Source organism: Copadichromis virginalis, linkage group LG8 (assembly GCF_057382275.1).
Source record: "Copadichromis virginalis isolate Kocher_CV1m ecotype Utaka linkage group LG8, C_Virginalis_male_GT1.1, whole genome shotgun sequence".
Taxonomy (NCBI): Eukaryota; Metazoa; Chordata; class Actinopteri; order Cichliformes; family Cichlidae; genus Copadichromis; species Copadichromis virginalis.
In genome coordinates this window covers 22,199,957-22,224,063 of record NC_140625.1, presented here as the reverse complement: position 1 = coordinate 22,224,063, position 24,107 = coordinate 22,199,957, and the positions used below count along the sequence as shown (strand labels likewise).

Here is a 24,107-nt window from a genome sequence, read left to right as displayed (position 1 = left end):
GGGTTTTACTGATGTCTGCTGCCCTCTATCTCTGAAATTATGTAATTGCAAAGAGATGCCAACAAGTCAACAGTTTCAACCGGGAATAAAAGAAAAGGGATTTGTTTTCAGTTAAAGTCTCTCATTTGCTATTATGTATTGCTGGCACAATCATTTGAAGGCTCGAATTTATCTTTAGAAGGGAGAATTAAGGCACACCCAGTCTACCCAACATGGATTAGACCACTGGTACCCACCTTTTCATTGGTTCTGGGTCAGTTTCTATATTACCTTTGGTTCTCCCTGTTTCAATCAACTGCATTTATCTAACTACTGTTTCCACTTGGAGTCAGTGTGAATATATATTTACACCGCACATAATTATTTATTCTACTTTCCAGTAAATGTGCTTTGCCAGCAGGTAACTACACAGCTACTTACCTTCTGAATTACTACAGAAGCCATATGGATTACCTTTCTTACCTTCATCAATTCATGGCTCACCAGTGAAGCGGTGCTTAAGTTGAGCCCTTTAAACTCCAGTGATGCAATGCATCTTAACTGTATCCTTTTCCACGTGAGACCTACTACAGAAACCCCTGATGAGAGATAAAGATTTATTACTCAACTGTTTAAAACATTTCAAAGGGCTGGAAAAATCGCAGCCGATGCTGACCAACGTATTGATGGTTACAAAGCTTGCAGATTTTGTAAAAACATAGATCACAGATAGATCTTGCTGAGAGTTGGCGCCTATTGTCTCCTGGATCTTCGGGCATTCTCACAGCTGTGATTCACATGGCTGTGTTGACATGAGAGCAAGGGTGAGGTGTCCTGTTACCGTTTCCCCTGTCCCATCACTCAGGGCCTAAAGTCTGTTTGGACATGCCCTTTGCAGCACCTCTCAGCCCTGCAACGCCTTCTATCTGCCTTCAAAAGAACCACTCTTCCTTAAAGTCTCACACTTCAAGGGACCTGTGGAAGGATGCAGCAATTTGCTTTGTTGTCGTCAGCGCGAATATGTATTAAATTTCATGCATTTGCATGCTTTCTGCAGAGACATGTCAGGCCTGACAGAAATTCTGTTAGTAGAGCAAGAAAACTCACCATGCTTTTTGAGGTGAAAAAAGCCAGTTTTTAGTCTAAAAAACAGTCATTACCTTTCAAATTGTAGCTTATGTTTTATAACATGCCACCAAATAGCTCCTGCCAAATATCCTTCTTGCAGAGTGATGTAGACTGACTTAAACCTGCAGCTGTGACAAGGACACAGTGTGAAGTTGCGACAGGTTGTGTTCTCCAGAGGAAGCCACGTCAAAGCATGTTTCAGCACAAAACCGCCTGCTGTGAAGATGACAAGCCCTTCACAAGAAAGCACGGATTTGCCAGCCATTAGAGACCCTTTTAGTTTATGTTTTACTTTAACTCTGACAGAATGCAATAAACCTGTCTTGATCTCTAAAATGATCATTTATTTATTTAGTTAGTTTCAGTTAGCAAATATATATACAGCTTCAATCACACTTTCACTTTCAGTCATTTCAAGTTGATACACAGTAGAATTCCTCAGTTCTGAACATCAGCTGGTTTAACAGCAGCCAGAGGAGAGATGTTTAACTGTAACTATTACTGCTCTTCCTCTTTGTGCACTGAGGTGTGGAATAGCTACTAATAATGGATTCTTCTTGCCGTTTGCTGTGCAAACACTGACTGAATAAAATCAGTGATGGACGGTAATCTCTTCCTCTCTGCATACTCTCGGTCTCAGAGCTGACCAGAATGGATAAACCTGGGATTAGGCAGAAGCCCTAAGCCCTGACCACTCACTCTGTGTGATAGGATTAAAGCAGAAACTTTTGTACCTGTGAAACATTATCCACTAAGGTCCTGAATTACAGAGGACTGTGAAACAGACACCTCCAGCTGCGGGGAAGTGGGGTCACACATTCAGCCATGTCGAGTAAACGGTGGTAGGCCATAGTAGAACGGGGGAAGGCCTGGCCACCTTCCACTTTTAGGAACATATTGCTGGCAAGTGAGCAGTATGGTGAATACATGTAGGAGTATAAAACTTTCTACTCTAGTGAAGAACTCAAATAGCTTTATACAACATGTCATATTCACCCATTATTTTGTGCAAGAATTTTTTTCTACATCTAAGATTAAACGTTCACACACACTCAAACCACCAATCTTCAGATTAGCTCATGACCTGCTCCACCTCCCGAACCACCACCCCAAAATAATAATAATAATAATAATAATAATAATAATAATAAGAAGAAGAAGAAGAAGAAGAAGAAGAAGAAGAAGAAGAACAACCACCAAGTGGTACAAACAAAATAATAAAGCTTATCAACCCGAAAAATAGAGTCATGTGCCAAGACTCGATTATTTGATGTCGTGATTACAGTGGCGTGACTTTTTTCCCTCCACTGTGGCAGTAAGGTAGGTGTGTCTATCAAGGTGTGCCTCCCTGTTGCATTTCTCTATGATGTAATGAACTTTTATAGCGCTGGTGGATCTGTAATAAACGGTATTTTATGAATTTGTTCTGTCGACACAGAAAAGCAGCTCTATGTGATTTCAAAATTGTTTTTTTAATGAATTTGGACATAAGTTGGATTTTAAGACATTTTAATGGATGCGCATGGCTTTGAGTCTGTCTTGCTGTGATCATAAGGTGTTCTCACACTCAACTCGACTGTGTGATATTGGAAGGCAGGCTGGTTTCTTACTTATCTCCATCATTAATCTTAATTTGTCAGAGAAGGCTGAGGTGAAGGTGGCGGGAAAAAAGAGAAGAAGGAGGAGGAGGGCTGAAAGGTAATTGCACCCCTGCTGCTCCATTATGGTGTCATTCCTCTGTTAACAGAAGATAAGATCTTCCCCAAATCACCTGAAGCCAATTCTTCACTTTACCTGCACAGACAGAGAAAAGGAGAAAAAGACAGAAAGGGTTTTTGGCTCAGTCTCGCCCAAACAGCGATGGAGACAAATTGATTTAGTCACTCTGTGTAGAATCTTACTCGCCATTTTGTCTGTATGGTATTTGTATCTATACCTACAAGATGCAAATTGTTGACATGTTACAGCCAGAGTGATGGATGGATGCAGGGTTGACCACTTTCTCTGCACCATGCCGCATGACACTATGGTTGATTAATGTGGTCTTGATTGGCGGGTGCGATCACTGGTTCAAGGAAGGATGGATACATTTAACCTACTGACACAACACAAGGTTCAGTTGAATTGGAGCCATTTGACCCAGACACAGAAACAGTTAACACCAAAAACAGTCAGTCAATCTCATAGGGCTTTTTTTTTTCATTAAAGAACATGGCAGGACTTTCAGATACTGTTCATCTACTGTAGGTAGGTTTTTACCTCCATATGTCCAGTTTCCACATTTTTTTAAGGACACACTGCACACCGTGACAGGATATGTTAAGTTTTTGGCTAATAGTTCTTTGGGAATCAACTTGTTGGTGCAAAAATACTCTTTTATGTCTGAATAAAACTGATATCTTTAACAGGCTGCTAATAAGAAAGTATCTGCAGATTCTTTTGAAGGTTCTTTGATAAGATGTTTTATATCCCTTGAGTATGGTGTCTAATTTTTCCTTCTTATCCTTGAATGATTCGTGATTCATTCACTGGCAATGACATAACAAACGAAAACACATTTTTCTGAAAATGGTCAAGTACAACGACTGGAATAAAGAAAGAGTCAAAAAAGAGTCAGTGTCCAAAGAAGAAGTCCAAAAGACTTTAAGAAAAAGTATTTTTTAAATTAAAGGACAGTCTGTTTCTGTGGAAATAAAATATGAAGAGGTGAGTGGTGGCTCAACTTTTGCACGGTACTGTGTATCTGTCAAGAAACTTTTCTATATATATAGCACACATTGCTTCTCTTCCAAAAGTCACTGAATTTTTAAAACAAAATATACCAAGTCTACATAATTACACTTTTTACACAGGAGGAAAACCTTTCAGGATAGTGAGGTACTCAAGCACAGCTCAAGGGGGCAGCATACAATAACTAGATCAACTGAATGAAACAAACCCCTTGACACCTTTGTTACCATAGATGCAGATTTGTAGCCAAATACCCGGGAATTGATTATGGGAATAGTTTTTAATTGTTATACTTTTTGCATTAAATCACATTTAAGAGTAAATAACTTCAATTATATATGTGGAATAGGCTTGTGATGTTCCAGAAAACATGTGGGATCTTAGCAGTTTTTCATTTCCCTTCATGTTTTCACTTTTGAGGTTATTCTCTTTCTCAGTGAGATATTACAAGTCTTCTGTTTGAAGGAGCGCCCCTAGAGTCACTGGAGTGGGACACAAATCCATAGATCATAAACACTCAGCTGTAATTCTGACACTCCGTCACAGATAGCAAGCTGCTCTCCAATCCATATGGTCATAAAATTACAGAGATTCCAGCAGTCTGCACCCTTGGACAGGACATATAAATTCTCGCCTGCCTTACAGTATTTTCTTACCCTGGTTTGGGAACGAAACACTTTTCTGTGCAAAGAATCTGTGCAGTTTAGCCAAAAAAAAATGTGCAAAAGCAATGTAAGCTTTAAGGTAACAAATAATACATGCAGGGAAAAAAGTTGTTTCTTATATTTTTATGTCCAAATAATAGTTTAATTTGGGTTTTTTAATCCATGTTGAACTGTCAAAGCACTCAAAATGTCATGTGATCGGCTCCTGTCAAGGCTCTCAGAGCCTCTGAGTGTGTTTTACAGAAGCCAGATGGGGAGAAGTACCAGAATAAAGTGCATCAAGTGCCCCCTATTGTGCTTCATGAATGGATTAAAGGATTTGCAAAGGTCTGTCATAAGGCCTTCAATCATTGCCACACCTGCCTGAAATTTACAGCACCGACTGTAGGGGGAGGGAAGAGCCTTTGCGATGTTGTCACAAGGAGTATAACTTAATCTGTCAAGTCATTCAGCTTAACATCAACACCTTGAGCAACAAGAGCAGAGATTTAAACCATGACATAAGACACTGCAGATTATCACAGCGCCTCGGTCGATGAAGTTCATGTTTGGGAATGTTGCTGCAATTCAATACTTTCACACTCCATTATTCATCAGGTTTTCCACATCTCGTCTGCTGAGTTGCTGTGGCATTTTAACTTGTGATGCAAAGCCTTGAAAGCTGCAATCACGCGTCTGTCTTTCTAAGAAACAGAGGTTCTTTGAATAAAGTCGAACTTGATATTGCTTTTTAAATTTCTAACTTCTGCATAAGAAACAATGCAGCTTCTCTTCAGGAGACAATGTCCCGTGTCAGATGTGGAGACATGGTGTCTGATCAGAAATCCTCAGGGCTGATTGCATGTACATGAAACAATTTGTCAGCCAATATAACCGACTGACCTCCTCCTGACCACAGCCATGACCTTTATCCACTAAAAGATAAATGGGGCTAAATTTAATATTCTTTTTGAAGTTATAGCCTCTCCAGAAATAAATAAACTCTTATATTTCAATGTGAAACAACTGACATAGACAAAGCATAGACAGCATGAAGCAATTGGCTGTATGTAACCTGTTTCCCATTCTACCTGAGCTTTTCCTTCACCCACTCATTCCCTGATTCTCAGCTCTGTCTGAGCTATCAAGCAAAAAGCAAAATGACGTTGGAAACCGCCATCTTTAATATACAGTTGCAACCACCATCTTTAACATACAGTCTTTGTTAAGAATCAAGAGAGGTGGCTACGTGCAAAACAAAAAAAGTTCATCTGTAAGTAGGTTATTCGAAGCATGTCAAAGCACAGTTTTTACATATAATACCAGACTGATCAGCCAGGCCAATGTTAGTATTTTTAACAAAAAAATGCAATAGGTATGAAGTGATTTGCAGTGGTTTGCCCACCAGATAGCAATGGCAAATTAATTGTTTAACATGAAATCTGTAACTTGGTTCTAAAATCTAAAAGTGCTTCTCTGTGTGTTAATGTCATGACACATGAATATTGGATTTTTGAAACAATTCCAGTGTCAGCTTCAAAAATCAGTTGCCACATGCATACATGAAGTGAGGCATGAAAAATTATGCACAGGAACATGCACACAAAGCACAAAGATTAAATAGGGAAAAACTCAGCCATGCGCAAAATATATTAAAAGTAGTCTAAATAAAAGCTGGATTTTTTTGTGCTTTTCCCTAAAAAAAAAAAAACCCAGCCAAAAGTAATAATGGTGGAGATAATGCTCCCTGACCTTTCTTCACCCTCTGTGTCAACTCATCACCTCCTAGTTGGATGTCAACGAAGGGAAGAAGAGCAGAGAGGGGTGAAGTGGGAAAGAGGTAGAAGGGGAGCGGGCTGGCAGGAGATGGATGGGGGTGGGTGAAGGGATCACCTTGCCAAATCCGCTGTGAAGGTCTCTGTTCTGTGCACTTAGTGTAGCAGCCGGAGCCAACACCTAGCAATGTGTAGGTCTCCCTGGGGCGACACTCAGGCCCTGGCCTCCCTGCCATTGTCATCTGTCCGTCTCTCAGCCAGTCTCTCCGTCCACAAATCTTGCCTGGAGGAAACTTACTTCCTCCTTCTGCATTCTTCCTCCCTCCATTACCCCCAGGAGGAGCAGGAGATGTGTTGGAGGGAACTCCCATGCAGGGTCAAGGGAGTATCGATGTCGAATCCTTAATGTCCGCATCTTACCACTAATTAGAAAATCTATCAAACAATATCAGACATAATAAACGAGAAAAAGCATATCCTCACATTATTTCAGCTGCTGAATATATGCCAGTGACATAAGAGTGATAAGATGTAATCACACCTCACTGACTGGAATGGCAAATATGTCATCGTCCTGAGACAGGGTCTAACCGGGCCATTTCAATGAGTGCACCCATGTCAGGGTGATGTATGGATGCAGTAACACAACCTCTGTGAAGGCATAGGGGGGGAAATGCTGCACTGCCAACCTGCTTCTCAGATCCTGAGCAGGAGAATGGGGGCTGCATGTAAACATTTAAGACGCGTCACTCATTTCTCCTCTGGTGATTTATAGCCAGCCTGGATGCTCACCCTACCAGTACTTATGTGTAAAAATCTGACAGAAAGCCCCACTAGGGGTCTAAATTTATTTAAAAACTTACATATAAATAAAAGTGATGAAAATAGACATCAGATAGCTAAATAGAAAGGTCAGTCATTCTGCTTTTAACACTCTGGATTACACCTTCAGAGGTTTGTCTGACAAAACCCTGCCCTTTGGCTGGTTATACATTTTGTGAAGCTTGGTTCTCTTAATGGAAATGGCTTGGGAACTCATTTGTGAGTAACAGCAAGGGAAAAAAACTAAGTCCTGGAGGAATTTCTTCCCCTGGGGATCCTTAAGTGATGTCCATCTCCTCTCAGTCATTCAGAGCTGAAACAGGAGAATGTGCCTGACACTTTGAGAGCTCTTAATCAGGATCTCTTAAGAAATCTGTTTTATCAGAATCCCACTGTGTGTTTAAAGATTCAGAAAGGCAATTAGCCATGCAGATAGTATGATTTTTTTTTAATGTGCTCACTCCTGTTTGGGGGCTGTTGTCCTGTCAGTGTGCAGAGTGCATATTTGCATTGTGAACAAAAGGCTGCAAAAGATTTTCCTGAAAAATAAAATATTGCTCTGTGAAAATTTTGAATGCAGTGAAAACATCACGTATTAGCAGTCGGATTCCAATTCCTGGGAAGTACAAGCCATCCAATTTGCATAAGAAAATTAAATCTTTTAAATTCCGGTTTTCTGAATGTAGTTTTAGTTCACAGCATAAAATAGTCAGGAAAAATTGTTTACTGTTTAAAAACTCATTTAAAGAGAAACAACTGGGCAAATCAATAGCTTTATAGTTACTCTAATTTTAATCAGTGACACAACCTGCCCAGCAGAGGTCCCCAACCCCTTTCCTCCCTCTAAACAGAAACCAAAAACCTCTCCATGCCAAAGCAGCATAGAGACAGAGGATCCTAAAGCACAATAAAATAGGAGATGTATGGGAACCATTGAGGTAGAAATGTCTGCAGTGATTTATCCCAGCGTGCCTTTCCCAGTTTCGACTCAGACATGCCTACATGTGAAGATTTAAATGTGAGATACAGGTGAGGAAATTCAAGATGACCCCGACTGAAACTATGAAATATGGGAGCATAAATGTACATTCTGTCAAAGAGGGTAAAATATCATGTGGGTAACACATACTGTACCATAGAATGAACCCCTGCCAGCTCCTGGAACAGTGCCCATACTGTGATCTGGGAGTATTTGCTTGCTGTATTCTCAAAAAGTTGCTCATTTTATACCCCGCCCCACAGGATGAATCTCTAGTTCATTACCTGGATAACACGAGCAGAAAAACAGTTTAGTAGGTGACTCCAAACATTATTGCCTGTGCCTTTTTAAAGGCTTTCTAATCCTTTAAGTATGACACAAATACTTAACAAAGGAATGCTTCTTCTCTGTGATTAAGCACAACCCGCTGAGAAGAGGCTTCTACTTGCCATAAGATGTCAAAATAATCAGCTCAAAATGCTCAGGAGCTGCTTTGCCTCAAAGAGCTGGTCATGATTTGTGACAAAGCCAGAGTGTGTAACCAGGAAAACAAGGACGGTGCGAACCAACAGTGATAAAATAAACAGCCAAATACACACTGGGTGAAATATATAGCTTATATACAGGTTTCCCAATCTTTTCTGACAATTTATAGAAAAAAACTGATTATTCATGGCAGTTCTGATTTTGATTGTCACATTTTTCGAAGTTCCTTTTTTCTCTTGTTCTTAACTCTTTATTTTGTGTTTTTTAACAGGTGCATGAAATTGACTCATTTTGCAAGTTGAAGTCAAGCACATAACATTTTACATTATGAATGACTTCAATTCTAAACTGCAGCAGAGGTGACCATCACCCAGGAAGGTTATTAGAATATAAAATTTCTCAAGCCATCCCCTATGTGAATCTCCGATGCCGTTTACTGTAAACTAAAGTCGATCCTGACATGCAGGTGCTCTTCCCTCTAACTGTGTTGTAGGAAAGTGAGAAAAGGACTGCATGTAATCCACACCTGAGAGAGGAAATCAGATTGTCTCAAAATTGAAATCATCACTTCATACGCAGATCTGTTAAGCAATGTCAGGCTTTAATTTAGCCTGAGAATCTTCTTTCCCAGATATTCATTCAATAAGTTCATATCTGACTTATTTAACAGCCTTTCACGGCAGAATGAATGAGCACTTGGGCTCTGTTGGAAAGCCTTGAGATATATGATATTGACTTTGGCAGAGTAGTGTAATCAAGTAAGCGCTATATATCTTTTCTTGCACTGACAGTTTCCCCTGCTCTAGCATGAGGCTGGCTTTTAATCAGAAACAACAGCATACATCCGATCAGGCTTTTCACACCAGAACCAGGGCAGTGTCATGCTGCTACAACATCAACATTATCTCAAAATACCAGTTTTTGCCCATAATATCTGGAGCCTTTTTGGGGTTATCTCAGTAAATGAGCAATCCAATTCATGGAACACACACACACACATAGGCTTTCATGCATCTGCAGTCAAAAACACATGCAATTATTGCTTCTATTACATCCATGAGCAGCATGCTTCATCTGAAGATCATTTTAAACAGTCTGCTGTCTCTGAGGTCTATCTGTGCACTTTAGCAGGTGGCTCTTTTCATTAAACCTAAATGCCCGATGGCTGTGCTGTTCATTAAAGGCTGTCCAGTAATATGGGCCTGAGATGATTGCCCCTGCAGTGGTTAAATATAGTGGTTGGACAAGGCCTCTACCACCGTGTAATGAAAAAAGTCAGTAGAGCCGGGGCTATTACGCTGTCAGCGCTCATACCATTACAGACCATTAAAAACATCACAACTCTCTGATTCATCCTCATTATATTTATTGGATAGATGGCTTGGTCTAATTGTAAAAGCAGCCCGACCCCTGCATAGTTCAACATGTGTCATCTATGTGTAGCCATGCAGGCACTCTGTGTTACTGAATAATAGCACAGAGGGTCTGATCAATTCAAAACAAAGATGTGCAATTATGATATATTTAGACTTTTAAAGATGTGGAACTTGCACCGTTTTTGTGTTCATTCCATAAAACAAGAGAACAAAGCTGTAAATTTAGTCATTAGTGCTGGACCCACATGAGCGCCCAGTGTTGACATGTACGCACAGGGCAGTGTGCCTGGCTTATTTAACAGAATGGAAATTAACCTCTTGTCACCTTCCCTTAATCACAGTCTTTCCACAGCGCTATGCATCCACTTTTGACACTGCTGGACTACAAGGGCTACCTTTTCCAAAGGGTACCTTAAAAATCCAGCTACACATGCTTCAACACCAGAGAAGTCCTGAGATATACCCAAACAAAGCATCCTCTGACTGCTCATTTGTGAAGGTCGTTAAAGTCTAATCATATTTAAATGACTCTCAAAGAGGCGTTTGAGCAGATCACCAGTATGCAGATGGGGGAAGAGGGGAACTTGCCCTCCAGGACTTGTTCTTTTGTCTTACCTCCTGGTTTGAATCCCCTGTGGGACTGTAGACATGTCATGACACATCAGCCTGCAGACAGAGAGCTACCTGACTGGGACAGGGACTGATACTACAGCAGACAGGCAGACTACCTTTATAGACACCCCCTAGATACACCCCCACCAAGCCACCTACACACACATACACTCACACACATTGCGATTTAAATGTTGAACACAAGAGCTATTAGCATAATGATAAGATGTAGTGACACCTCCCTTTGAATTCTACCAGGTAGCCTTGAAGCCGAGTGTAATGAAAGGGATAATTATATAATTTATACAGGGAGGGTCACTGACAGCTAAACAAAGCTATTTGGCTAAGGTCTGACCTACCTAATTAAGAAACAGTCCCCGTCAAATCTTTGACAGGGACAGCAGTCTTGATGTCCCTGTCAAAGATTTGATCACTGGCAGTTTAAAATACATAAAAATGAATGTTGTCCAGCAGTTTTTAATAGCCCATAAGACACATAGTCTGCATATTTTTTCTAATCCAAAGAAAACTACTTAGTATTTTTCTGGATTAAAGAAGCCTAAAGAAAACAATATTACGTTGTCACAATCATTCACTTATTCATTGGCTTTTAACAGCTTTCCAAATGTTTTAACGATAATTTCAAATCCTACTTCACACTGAGATTCGTGGGGGGGGAGCCCCCTTAAAAGCATACACTATAGGTTATAATGCAACATATAATAAAATCACTAATGACCATGAAACGTCCCCACTTTGTTACTCACATTTAATTTTATTAATTATTTTCAAATGGTATTGATTTATTTTTCTTTTATTTGAAGATAGAATTTTATATAAATCACATTATGAACACACCTTAAGGACAGAAACAGGAGTGAAAGTTTGGTAAGTGTATCACTGAGACTTTTGGCAGACAGTAAAAGAAAAAATGATTTTTAAAAAGCTGCTTCCTGTGTTTTATTGGATAATACAAAATGTAACTAACGGATGAGAAACACCTTTGTTGATTGTTTTGATTATTTTTTCATATTATTAAAACCAAACAGACCACAAATCTCAAAATTAACTAACACTGCAAGAAAAACACACACACAGCTGACTGAAAACGACACTGTGGGATTATCTAAGTCCTACAAATCACTAAATGCTTTTTTCAAATCACAAAGTATAATTATACTCCGACTCTCAGCACAATCCACTGCAATTTTTGTAATTTATGCCAAGCTCTCCTCTGTGTCTCTAAGAAAAGCGAGTATTTCTTTAATGCTTGTTTTTTTTTGTTGTTGTTCGGCTCCCCTAAGATAAATGTGCTGTAGTCAAACCAAGGGCATGAGAATGGCCCATTAAATGGCACAATAATCAGCACACCTCTCATCGTCATTAGTTAAATACAGCCCTACCCTGTCAATGTTTTAATTGCTCCTTTGTGTCCCTCAGATTATCTCAGGCTTGTAAAAACCCATTTTCTCTCATGCTGAATAAAAAACGGCCTCTTTGTTAAGTGGGGGCATGTCAACACACTTCTCTGGATGATGTTGGCCTCTCGGCTCTGCTGTCAGCATCGGTGTTGAGCGGACAGACACACATAAAAACATGCATGGGTGTGCGTGTGCGTGTGTATCCTGAATTATGTCACAGTGCTGGAATGCCATCGCATGACAAAAGGGAAGAGACTGTACTAAATGAGTTAGAGCTACACGGCATTGGAGCAAGACACACACAAATAACACAGACACACACAATTCGCTTGTTACATACAAACACAACATGGGCAGCAGTGCCACACTGTCGGCAATTTAGCGTGTTAATTGAGAAGCTTTTGCAGCAGAAGCAGAGAAGACTCTCTATCCCGGCAGCATGCATGTCGTGTGTTTATAGTTGACACCCAAGCTGTTTGGGGTTGATAGACTTCAATACCAGAGTCAACACATAGCACTTGCTGTGTGCTGATGCTTGTTTAAACACTTATCTGGCAAACATGTGTCTTCTTTCTGCTTCTTGGATTGCTGCTGCACAAGCCAAGCTGATTTTCATATGACTAGTGTCTCTCTATTTCCCCTAAACAGGAGAAATAGAGGAACCCACACAAATAGAAATCCACATATCACTTATATTTTACAGTATTAAAAGAGGGAACAATCCTTGATCTGTACAAAAACTTTAGTGTGTCAAGAATCATCAGCAATAAAACAATAAATGTTGATAGGAATCACTGACTGTGCGATTGAGGTGTAATTACCTTCTTAAGGGGGTGATCAACCTATTAAAGTATTACATCTTGTTGATTAAAGCACTTTAAAAGCACGGCCTTTCTTTCCCTCCCCTTTAAGATGATAGCAGCTGGCTTAGAAGAGAGCCAAGGCCTTGAAGTGTGGGCTGGGATTAGTACCATAGCAAACACAAAAGGAGCATTTGAAGGGGGCATGCCTGTCTCTTTTGAAAGGCTATCATTTAGAGCCTTCAGCCATAGATCATCTGCAGTTTACATGGTGAAAACTTTAAATGTTGATCATACCCATTATTTGTCTCTGTGAGGGGTGCGTTTGATGGTTTAGGCCAGGGAAGGCTCCAAAGGTCTCCGAGCTTCAGTCTGTCTCCCCACTCCTGTCTCTCTATTGGTATGCATCCCTCACAATAGAGGCAGGAGGCAGGGGGTCTCATTAGGGGCCGGGGGAGAGCTGTTCTGGGAGGGAGCAGTCGATGAATTCCTCGGGGCAGATGCACCATCATCACACAGCAGTGAAGCTGAAGAAAGGAACATGGGAAGCAGGTGAAACGAAATAATTCTCACTGGCGTTCTGCAAACTTTCGTGCAGCAAAACACAACTCGCAAAAACACAAAATGTCTTGCGGAAAGACGTGTCTCGAAATACAGAGGTACTCCAGGTGGGCTGCGTCTTTTAACAGCGGGAACTTCATCCGATGTGACTTTCAAACTGAGAGATGGCTTCCTTTAGAACTACTGACAATGACTGACAAGTGGAACAGAGGTAGCTATTTTGAGGGTCCCCTGAGTACCAAATGATGACCTGACTTCCGTCTTGCCACCAAAAGTGCAGGCTGGAGTAAGTTAAATGAATTCCCTCTGGGTAGCTACTTCCTCTGTTATCTGTCACCACTTCCTGTCTGTAAGGGGCAGGTAATGACAGCATGCAGGTGCTGCAAGCCGGGTGGTATCACTACAAAGTGTCAGAAGCACAAAACATGCCATTTTTCCCTAAAACAATATTACATTGTTTAATTTCTTGTTTAAATGCATCCATGTGCTCAAGCAATCACAATTCCAAGTTTTTGTGCGAGGTCAGATGGACCCTTATCATGTGAAAGTAGTCCCTGAACCAGGCTAAAATGATTACACATTGGCTGTTACTCAGATATTTGCTCTGCTGCACTGCACAGAGAAATTGATGTTCCACGAACCCTGGATATTGTTCTCGGAAGGTCACGGTTTGGAATTTCATGTAAGTGATGAATGGTTGCAGATTCACTGAGAGGCTTATGAGTAAGTCTTTCAGTGTACTGAGATAATCAGGAAATATAGCTGAAAAAATATTCCGCTGTGATACTTGTAATTTTTTTCTTCTTTAATTACTTAAGGTTGGCTTCAAGCGAGCCAGAAACAGACGTAAAACTTGTTAGAAGCATCAAATGATTGAAGCAAGCTTTCTTTTCTGGATTTCCAGCAGTGTGTAAAAACACTGCCATGGTTTGTTATGACAAAGGTCACGGATAAAGGATGATCTGCCTACAGTTCCCTAATGCGAGAACAAAGACTTTTTCAAAATATATTCCAGCAGTAGAGTGAGCAGGGGATAGGTTACATTGTTTTGGGGATAGGTTTTCCAGACAGAGTGATGTGAAGACAGGTCCTGGCTGTGGATTTACTGGGACTCGTTCTAGTCTGTTAATCCTTGTATCTCTTTGACTCTTTCAGCAGGTTCCTCAGCTGGAAAGCCTCATGGGGCTCTGAAGTGGCTTCCTTTCCTGTGTTCGCCATTAATTTTCAAATGAGCCAGTTTCCACTGCTAGAAAAGAGGAAAAATCAAGATTAAAATAATCTCAGGAAACTCCATGCACGTGAAGAAAAATACCAAATCAACATGGTGCAAAAACAAGTTGAGAAAATCTATTTTCCCCATCTTTGATAAGACTTAACAGCTGCTTATAATATACTAAAATCAGATTTTTTTACAAAATTAGAAAAGAAATGAAAAAAAAAACTACATGAATACTTTATCAAGTGTGGTTAGAATAGTTGTCTTGACATTTTCAATGTGCTCTCAATAGCTGAACAATTTGCACTGAGATGACTCTTGTTCTGTATAAAATCATCCATATGGCTGCTCAGCCAGAGCCAGGATCCCATGCTATTAGCGGCTCAAACATCAGTCTTTTTATGGGCCTCAGACGGGGAATGATGAAACCAAATCAGGTCATGCCAATTGATAGACATTCTCCTCAGCTATCACTTGCACACACAGTCCTTTTAAAGTAAAGTCTAGAGAGCTGCCTCTATCTTTACAGGTGTAGCGTTGCTTCCCCAGAAGCTGTCATCATATTGTTCAATGAAATATTTAACTTCCTCAAGAGATTGAGCTGTAATATAAGAAATCATCCCTATAATGCCCACTGACTGCTACAAACAGATGTGAAATTTCAAAGTAGACCCAGACTCTGTTTAGCCCCCCCATGGACGAGCTATCATGTTCTTCACCGAGGTCAGACGCACAGTCTCCCTTTTCAAATTATACCCCTCAGATTTGTCTGTTAGGTAGTGTTATATGGGCTGTGGAGAATTAAAAGGCTCTGATTTTATTTGAAATTCCCGGTGCTTTACAAAGTAATCATTTCCCATACAAAGTACATCTAAAAGCTACGCTAAACCTCTAAACCACAGAAGTAAGCCTACAACACATGGCATGGGAAAAATAAATAAATAAATAAAAATGGCAGATTATGGGGAGATTAAAGGTTGTACAGCTTGTTATCTTTGTGTATCAGTCGAGATCTTGGTTGACAGCTGATGGGAGTTATCTGGAAATGATACATCACTACTTCATGTCCCTCACTGACTACTGTCCCAGGCAGCAGACATCAGCACTCCTGTTGTGATTTTTACATTAAATAAAATTAAATGAAATTAAAACAGGGGAATATCTTTATTTATGCATTTATTTATGTAACTCTTCAGCTGGATTCATCGTCATTCAATAAAACACAGTAAATGAAGAAAGCTTCCCAGTGTATCTAGTCCCATATAGAGAAAGAGAATTAAAATAATCCAATGTTGAAACACTGACTCCTTCAATTATGAACCACCCTCACCTTTCGAGACATGACCCTTTGAGGATGGAACCCATCATTATGGATTTAGCCCACTAGGCATGGGGATTGAGGCCACCCTTATGCTGAGGCATTCTCCTGAGTCTCAGTCTTTATTCCTGGAGCAAGGGGCCCTCAAGCAGGTAGACATGGCCTGACTGATATTCATGTGGGCCAGGTAAATGTGCCCTTCAGGCATGGGGCACTGGAGCATTACTTTTCTGAGAAATGGGAAGGTGAGGCAAACTTGGAAAGCAAGGAGATGTACTCTGCAGTTTGCTGCATCCACACTCATATGGTGGTGCTTTAATAGTAGTTTCTGAGAAAGCATTAATACTAGCCAGACCACCATGGAGAAATACTCAAGTGTGCACAACTTTATATGCAAATGTTAAAATGCAGTTTAGCTGCCAAAAATACTCAGAACATTATATTTTATTCTAATGATGCATTAATGGGTAATAATGCTAAACTACTTTATATACTGCAGGGTAGCTTAATATAAAATAATACATCATTATTTATCAATTGGTTGCTCTAGTGGGGGAAAAAACGTATCTTAATACAATTTTAAATAATACTGAATTACTGAGTCTAAGAAGTTGAGAACAGAACTAAGGGATCAAGAAATTACACCATGAACAGAAAGGCCTGAGAATATAAAAGGCTCTATACTCTATTCACTAGATGTGATGAGGATTTCAACAGAAAACTTGTTAGTGTGAGAACCTCCTGTATGACAAAAATCCCCTTTGTCTGATCCGTGGCCCTGCTCCACAGATAATGGAGCAAAATGTGGCCTAAAGGGAGATAATTTGTTCCCAGATCTTCAGATCGCAATATTTTCATTTGAGCCCAGGAGGGGACCTCTTGAGTTGCCAGCTTCCATTGTGTTCCAACAAGGGGCACAAACGTCTTGTCAATTAATTTTCTTTTATTCCAGACCACGGAGCGCCTGGGTGAATTCAATTATCAACCAATTAAGAGGTGTTTCCTTTTATTTACAGACTTTGATTCCGTGCGTATCCATATTGTTTGAAAATAAGACAGAAGCCGGGTGTAAAATCACTTGAACATTTTCCCCGCATGAGTTGTTTAATAGCCTTTCCCCCCCAATAGCAGCCTTTCTGTTGTGTCCCCTGGGTCACAAGCACGACAAAAGCGCATTACATGCTGCTGAACTCTCTCGTCAGTTGTTTGGCGGATGCTCCTTCACAGTGCTCTGCAATACAAACAAAAAGCCCTCACACAGACAGTCGGCCTTTTGCGTGACAAGACTTTGGGAATAGATGGAGACAGGTGGAATATTCAGTAAAAGAAAAATGAAGGTTGAAATCAAGCAGTCTCAGTCTGAGTCAAATCCAGTCCAGACAAAAAGCTGAACTTCTGAACCTCATGGAAGCAAGCTAAAGGTCTGATTACTTGTTAATGGGTCTATTGGAAGTGACAAGCGGAAAATATCTCTGTCTTACACACTTTACAGCTTACAGCTACTTGACTTCAGATTTCCTGACAGACCATCAAATATTTGTACAACTTTATGCTTTCATGGATTTGAGAACCTAATGAGGTTTTGTAAAGCTTTTTTAAAATATATTTATATATATATCTGACTGAGACTCTGAGCAACAGTGAAGCAGGCTCTCCAAAATACTTTGAACTTTACATCTACAAACAAAGCAGGGGCGAATCACACACTAATAAATAATGGCCCCATGTGCTGATGTTGATACATCATCAATGAATGACCCTACAGCAGACAACATGGTGTCCAAGGAAACACATAAATGTATTTATTTTGAGGAAAAATCCAGAAAAAGTCTGAAAATGCTTTGTACTGCCAGATTCACGTGGGGAATAAAACATAGTAACTCTCATTAATTATATAGAATTTCATACAGTCAAAGCCTTGACTATTTCTGACTAGTGCATCCAGCTCTCCAGAGGAAAAACAGGAAAATGACACATAAGCCTTGAATATGGAGTTCAAATAAATGACTTTTATTCAAACATAGAGGACACAAGTTTAAATAAAACACAATTAAGTCTAACATACATGGTTTTTCTTATGAAAATAATTTCTGTACATAGGCATCTTCTTTAAAGACTAACTGGTCCAATCCAGCTGCTACAGTGTGTTGTTTTTTGTTTTGTTTTTTAAATCTACCCATCAGATCTCAGTGGGAAGATGCACTGACAAATTTTCTCAGTTTGAGAGAGTCACTGTGATAAACACCAGTTTAGTTCCAGTAGTCATACTACAAGGTGGCCAACCACACCAGAAAATTAGTATTAACGGGTGGTTACATAAGAACTGTGAGCAGTCTACACCTCTGTTCCTTCCCGGTTGTATATGAGGTTATTCACACTGAAATGGTTGGAGAGGCTCTGCACTGATGTGTAATAGTTCATTCTGCTGTTGTCAGAGTTCAGAGGAGAGATCACAGAAGGCGAGTAGGAGCCCAGTCCAGACATGCCCTCTCTGGGCTGAGATAGTCCCCCGACGTGCCCGGAGCCGTAGTCTCCACGCTCTACGCCCCGGGCCCCGTCGCTTCCCCCGCTGCTCGCCAGGATCGAGTTCACGCTGGATGAGAAGCTGCTGAAACAGGGGCTGTGCTCCGCGGAGGGAGACGGGGACGACTTGGGCTCAGTGGAGGCCGGAGAGCCGTGCAGGCTGGGCGGGGAGGCACTCAGGAGGCTGGCAGTGTCGGCGAGCTTGTGTGCGCCGTCTTCAGATTTAAGTGGAAGAGCTGTGCTGTCAGCTCCGTTCAAATCTGATCTCCTCTTTCTCTTACGCCTGAAGTTCCCGTTGTCGAACATCTTCTCACAGTTTGGGTCAAGAGTCCAGTAGTTTCCTTTACCTGTATAAGAAACAGAAGAAATAAAGAAGGGGGGGATGAAAAACGCTGACATGCGAATACTTTGAATTCAAATTTGTTCCTGCTCACAACTGAACAGTTCACTTGACTTTTCACATTAAAATCTAAAAATAAATAAATAAATAAATAAAAATCAATAATTAAACGTCTCTGGTATTTCAGAAATACTTGTGATAAAGTTTACAAACAAAAGTAGTAATGATTCTCTGATATATAATCACAGAAAATTATGAGAGGTTTATAAAAAAAAAAAAAACTCACCAGGGTCATCCTCGTCCCGTGCCACTTTTTTGAAACAGTCGTTCAGTGACAAGTTGTGGCGAATTGAATTCTGCCACCCAGCTTTGCTCTTCTTGTAGAAAGGGAAGTTATCGGCCACATACTGATAAATCTGACTGAGAGTCAACTTTTTGTCCTGGGCATTTTGTATGGCCATCGCTATCAGTGCGGAGTAAGAATAAGGTGGTCTAACCATTTTGAAGAGCTCCTGCTGGCTGGATATGGATAGCCATCCCAGGTCTGCTCCACCAAACCCGGTGGGAGGCGGTAAGAACTGCCTCTGGTTAGACCCGTATCCAGACTGAATATAAGACGTGCCGTTGTTCCCTTGAAGATAAGGAGAAGAGTTGATGCTCGGTCCGTTTAGCCATAGGTATGGGTTTGTAGAGGGGGACGAGTACTCTCCGAGGCCGTAACCGGAGGGGTGAGTAGGCGGCCTCTGAGTGTGATGGTGATGCAGATTCTGCTGGTAAACGCCGTAGTTGTCGCAGTACACGGCCATGTCCAGGAGCTCTTGGGCGCTGTGGTGCTGAATAGGGCTGCTCTGTGGGTTAGATGGTTGGTGTCCAAAAGCATTCATAATCCGCCTTAAACAGATTCCCCAAACCTAATTTCGTCTCTGTGTCTCTCCCTCAGGACAGAACTTATTCGGAGAAGCAGGAGTATTTATGCGCAGCGCCCGGGTCCTCCACAGGTAGCCCATTGAAGAAAAGTTTTGATTTGGTCACACCCCCCTTCTCTGTCTTGCTACACCCAACTCACCCAATCTCCCTATCAATGAGCATCGATACTTCTTTTAAATGCAGCGACGAACTTCGTGTTAATTGTAAAGTATGCCCACATTAAGGAACGTTAGTGGTTTCGAACTTTCTCAATAACGACGCGTAATTACGCACCGCTGCTTAAATTGGGTGACAGTGTATACAGACGTTACAAAAGGAATCCTTCGCAAATAATCCAAAGTGAAATACAAAGCACGGTTGTGGCACGATGTTAATAATTGTTCCTTACTAGAATAATATTTTTTATTGAATTTTCTTTAATATTGTGATCAAAACTGCAGGTCACAAACGTATCTCGTTTAAATCAGTTTCGTTTAAAACTTGGTATCCGTGTCAGACTCAAACAAGGAAGTTCCACGTGCTTAAAACTTAAAAAGAATTTTGTTTGCAATAAACACTTCACAAGTGCCACAAGTTTTGTGTCAACAAGTGACTCGTGGAAAGCATACTCACTGCAAGCTCCCCAGGAAAACGGGTTATAGCTGCACTGCGAATTAGGAACAATTATATTTCTAATTATGTCATTATTTAATTATTCTGCATTATCAAAATTTGCCTATATTAGGCTACGGGGGCGGGGTCACTTTTTTCTACTAAAATTATTTTATAGGCACTTTTGAGAAAAACAGGAATAAGAAAAAAAAAACACATTCCATTCACTTACATGTACATACAAGTATAAAGGTATATAATTCTACCGAGAGAAGCACACAGAAACTAAAATCTGGTCCAGAACTAACTTATTTGGTGTATTTGCTTGGAGGGAAATCACCTGGTGGTGTGTAGCCGACCCAGACGGGGGGCTGCAACAGCAGGCAAACGGTCCTTGTTTCGACTGACGGGAAAGTGGAACAACTTTAACAGCATCGATACTACAGGCGTCCAGAATGTGAGGTTATTTCCAGTTTAAGTGCTAAAAATCAAAACCTAACTGCGCAACCATGACAGACAAATCTGTGCTGCACCATTTATTTCTTAACACTGTGTTTAAAACCTTTCTGGAACTTAACAGGCCAATAGTAGCTGAAATCTATTCACTGCAATAATTCGCGTTCGCCTTTTTTAAATGATAAAAGTAGCTCAAGAGTTTCAACGTTTGAGCTGCGATTTCTTTCATAGCTCGCTGACACAGCCGAAGTTTGAATTTCAAGCGAATCTAACACGTTTTTTTGTTTTATTTTTTTGTTATTGTTAGATTATTATTTCATCTGAATTCTTTAGTCGCAGTTTGCTGCCGGACTCCTGCACTAATCGGCAGAACATTCCTCCTCTCCATGACCTTGATGTAATTGTTTGGCTCCAAGGTGTTGTCCCGACCACAGGCTTTACAGCAGTGGCAAGCAATTGGCTCCACGGGGGAGGAGTGGCATTTAACCCCCAGATGAAAACAACACAACCTGTTAGGTGTCTAACGAGTACAGCTAATTACTGCTGACTCGAAATCCCAATCTCAAAAATTCAAGCAAACTCTGCAAAGATCTGTATTTACAATTTACAGTACCTTCTGGTACGCCGTGACGTAATATCTGTAAGTGAATAATTGGGTTTTTAAAGTGCCACATGTATGACTAACACTGAAGATGTCAGGTGTGGCTCGACGTGACAACCTAACCTCCCTAATCCCCAACCTCCATTCGGTTGTAAAATAATAATGCTGGGCCTTTTTTTCAGGTTGGGGGGTGGAAGGGTTCTTTTGTTCGCCCATGTCTGTCTTCATCGCCTGTTTCCTCAAGCTTTGTAAGGTCATGGGAGCTATTCTCTAGGATTTCGTGTCAATCATGGAAAGGTCAGAGAGGAAAGACGGAGTCACACAAGCTTCAGTTTAAAATCTGCGCTGCAGGTGATGGGAGAATGGAACATTCTGCTTCTTCTCTATTCGCTCTGTTTCAGCACATTTTACCACTGCATTTGCAGCTAAACACATGCTGGGAGCAACAAAAGCCTTTGGGGTTATCTGCTAACTGTTACCGGGCAAAGATGCACTTAAGACCATTAAAAACACAAAAGAATATGATACAAATATTAATTTTGACTGTGCAAATAAGGTGACTTTGTGCAGGCGGGAGCTTGTCCTTCTCAGCGTCTCCCCCTAGTGGACGAGTGAAGCAAAACTAGCAATAGAACTGCCGGTTTTAGTGCCTATTAATGTGCAGCCCGCACGCCAATGCGAAAATAACAGGCCTTTTTTCCCTTCTTGCTGAATACTTTGCACAAAGCTTTCTCTGACAGTGTGCAGGAGATTAAATACAATTTAAGCGTTCTGATCTCAAACTTGGCAGACAGAGTAACAGTATGGCACCAGAGCATCTTTCACTTCTGCACTCAGTGGTCTTTTTTCTTCAACATGGCACATCCACTGCAAAAAAGCATTTATAATAGGATCTCTAGCGGAGGTTTGTGCTTTTTCTCAACTTCACTTCTAGGTTTTAAAAGGGTTAATAGGGGATAACTTTAAGAACAATGTTGCACTGTACCATCTATCTATCTATCTATCTATCTAGTTTATATAGCACCGAATTAGCTCTTGTTAGCACATAAATGTGAAAGTGTCTCAGGATATTCACTCTCCTTATGTGGCCCAACTGGGAGAATCTGTTTTCTTTGTAATTACATGTTCATCTCTGCGAAGTCCCCTCTGACCACTTACTGTTTGGCCCTGACAGTCTGCCTCCAGGAGCTAGGCAGGCAGTCTAGAAGATTGCACGCTGAGAGAAATACAACCAGCTGGGCCTTTAGATTCAGTCTCCTCTGAACCTCTGATTTATGTCTCTACTACTGATTACATCCTTGGAGAGAACAGACTTTTCTGGTTTCTGAGAGCCAAAATCATAGCTATGCTGGGTTCACTGTCAGCTGCAGGCAGCTGAGGTATGCTCTAATCACTGTATCCTAGCGTGGTGTATAAAATATCTAAACATATAACATATCTAAACTAGGCACAGTTAGAATTTTGTTAAATGTGATTGTAAGCAGGAATTCCAACTGTTTCTACGACTACGGTTTCACGTCGGTTGCTAGTCTTGTCAAGACTGTTAATATCGCCTCATTATATTAAACAAGGCTAAGTTGATGTCACTTTGGTAATTGCTCATCTAAACAGTGTTTAGATGGCTGCACTAACTGTATTCTCCAGATGAGGGCAGCATTACCTTAAACATGGTACAGTTCAGCATTGCTAAACAAACCAAAACCACATCAGTCATGCTGTGCAGCCCTCTGGAAAGCAACATACATCAAACCCCAGAATCTGATTAGTGTATTGATTTTAATGGCACAGAACCCAGGAATTTATTGGGGAAGTGATGAAAACTGTTTGGAACATAACTCTCTGAATGCACTTTAATGGTTTTTTTCCCTCTGACATTTACAGTTTGACAATTTTATTTCCACTGTGTATTATGTACATTAGTACACACAACAATAATACACATTCTGCATGGGAAAGTTCAAGAAAGACAAACGTAATTGCGCTTAAAAAACAACACGGGATTCTGTGTCCATCATGCAACAATTCTTATTAACTACTTTTGCTTGAATATTACTAACAAAATTTAGATTTACCATTTCTCAAAGCTTTTTCAGAGTAAGTAACTCTGGTACAGAAAGATACAGGTGAGTTAGAATGCAAGTGGCAACCTCTGACTCTCTGGCTCCAAACCCAATCGACTCCTGTGTCAACATGGCCAAAAAAAAGAGTATAGTTACAGCCTCGTAGGAAAAAATGGTTTCGTTGTTTATAACTAATATAATTATAACAGGGAATAAATAAAAACAAAATAGTTCAAGTTTTATTATCACTTAATGCAGGAAGGGTGATCACTTTAACTGACAGGTGGATGTCTAAATATGCATCTGCAGATGGCAGCTCTCTGCTAATGTGATTCACAGATCTAGCGAATGGCTCAGGGTGAGGTTAACTGCTCTGGCAGCTTTTCCAAGACACCTGCATCTGTATGTGATGCACCCTAACATTTAATGCACCTTGCTAAACTAGCACGCTAGCATTAGCTAATAACTTAGCACTCCACCCTTTCATCATAATATGGTAATTTTAGATGCAAAAAAAATAAACGTGGTAATAGTCAAGATTCTAAAGCTGAAGCTTTAAATTAGGGCTTCACAAATTAATCATGACGACTGTGTCCATCTTTTATTTACAGTTTATGCTTTAAAGTTGGGCGTAATCACTGGCATGTGTGAAAAGCAGATTAAACAGTGAAAAGGGAAGAGAGGTCCCAGCTCTCAATAGAATCTCAGTTGCTAGTAATATTAGCTGGAATCCATGAAAAGATTTATCTATTTGATTTTTAT

The 24,107-nt window shown here is 40.5% G+C and overlaps 1 protein-coding gene across 1 annotated transcript; it reads right to left on the bottom strand.

The window, feature by feature from the left end:
• Positions 1–17,836: 17,836 nt before the first annotated feature.
• Positions 17,837–19,772, bottom strand: foxi1 (forkhead box i1). Its single transcript, XM_085467243.1, has 2 exons — positions 18,997–19,772; positions 17,837–18,717 (listed from the first exon to the last, which is right to left on the bottom strand). Exons 1-2 carry the CDS (start codon positions 19,592–19,594, stop codon positions 18,182–18,184), a joined length of 1,134 nt encoding a protein of 377 aa, XP_085323369.1. The 5' UTR covers positions 19,595–19,772; the 3' UTR covers positions 17,837–18,181.
• Positions 19,773–24,107: the final 4,335 nt, after the last annotated feature.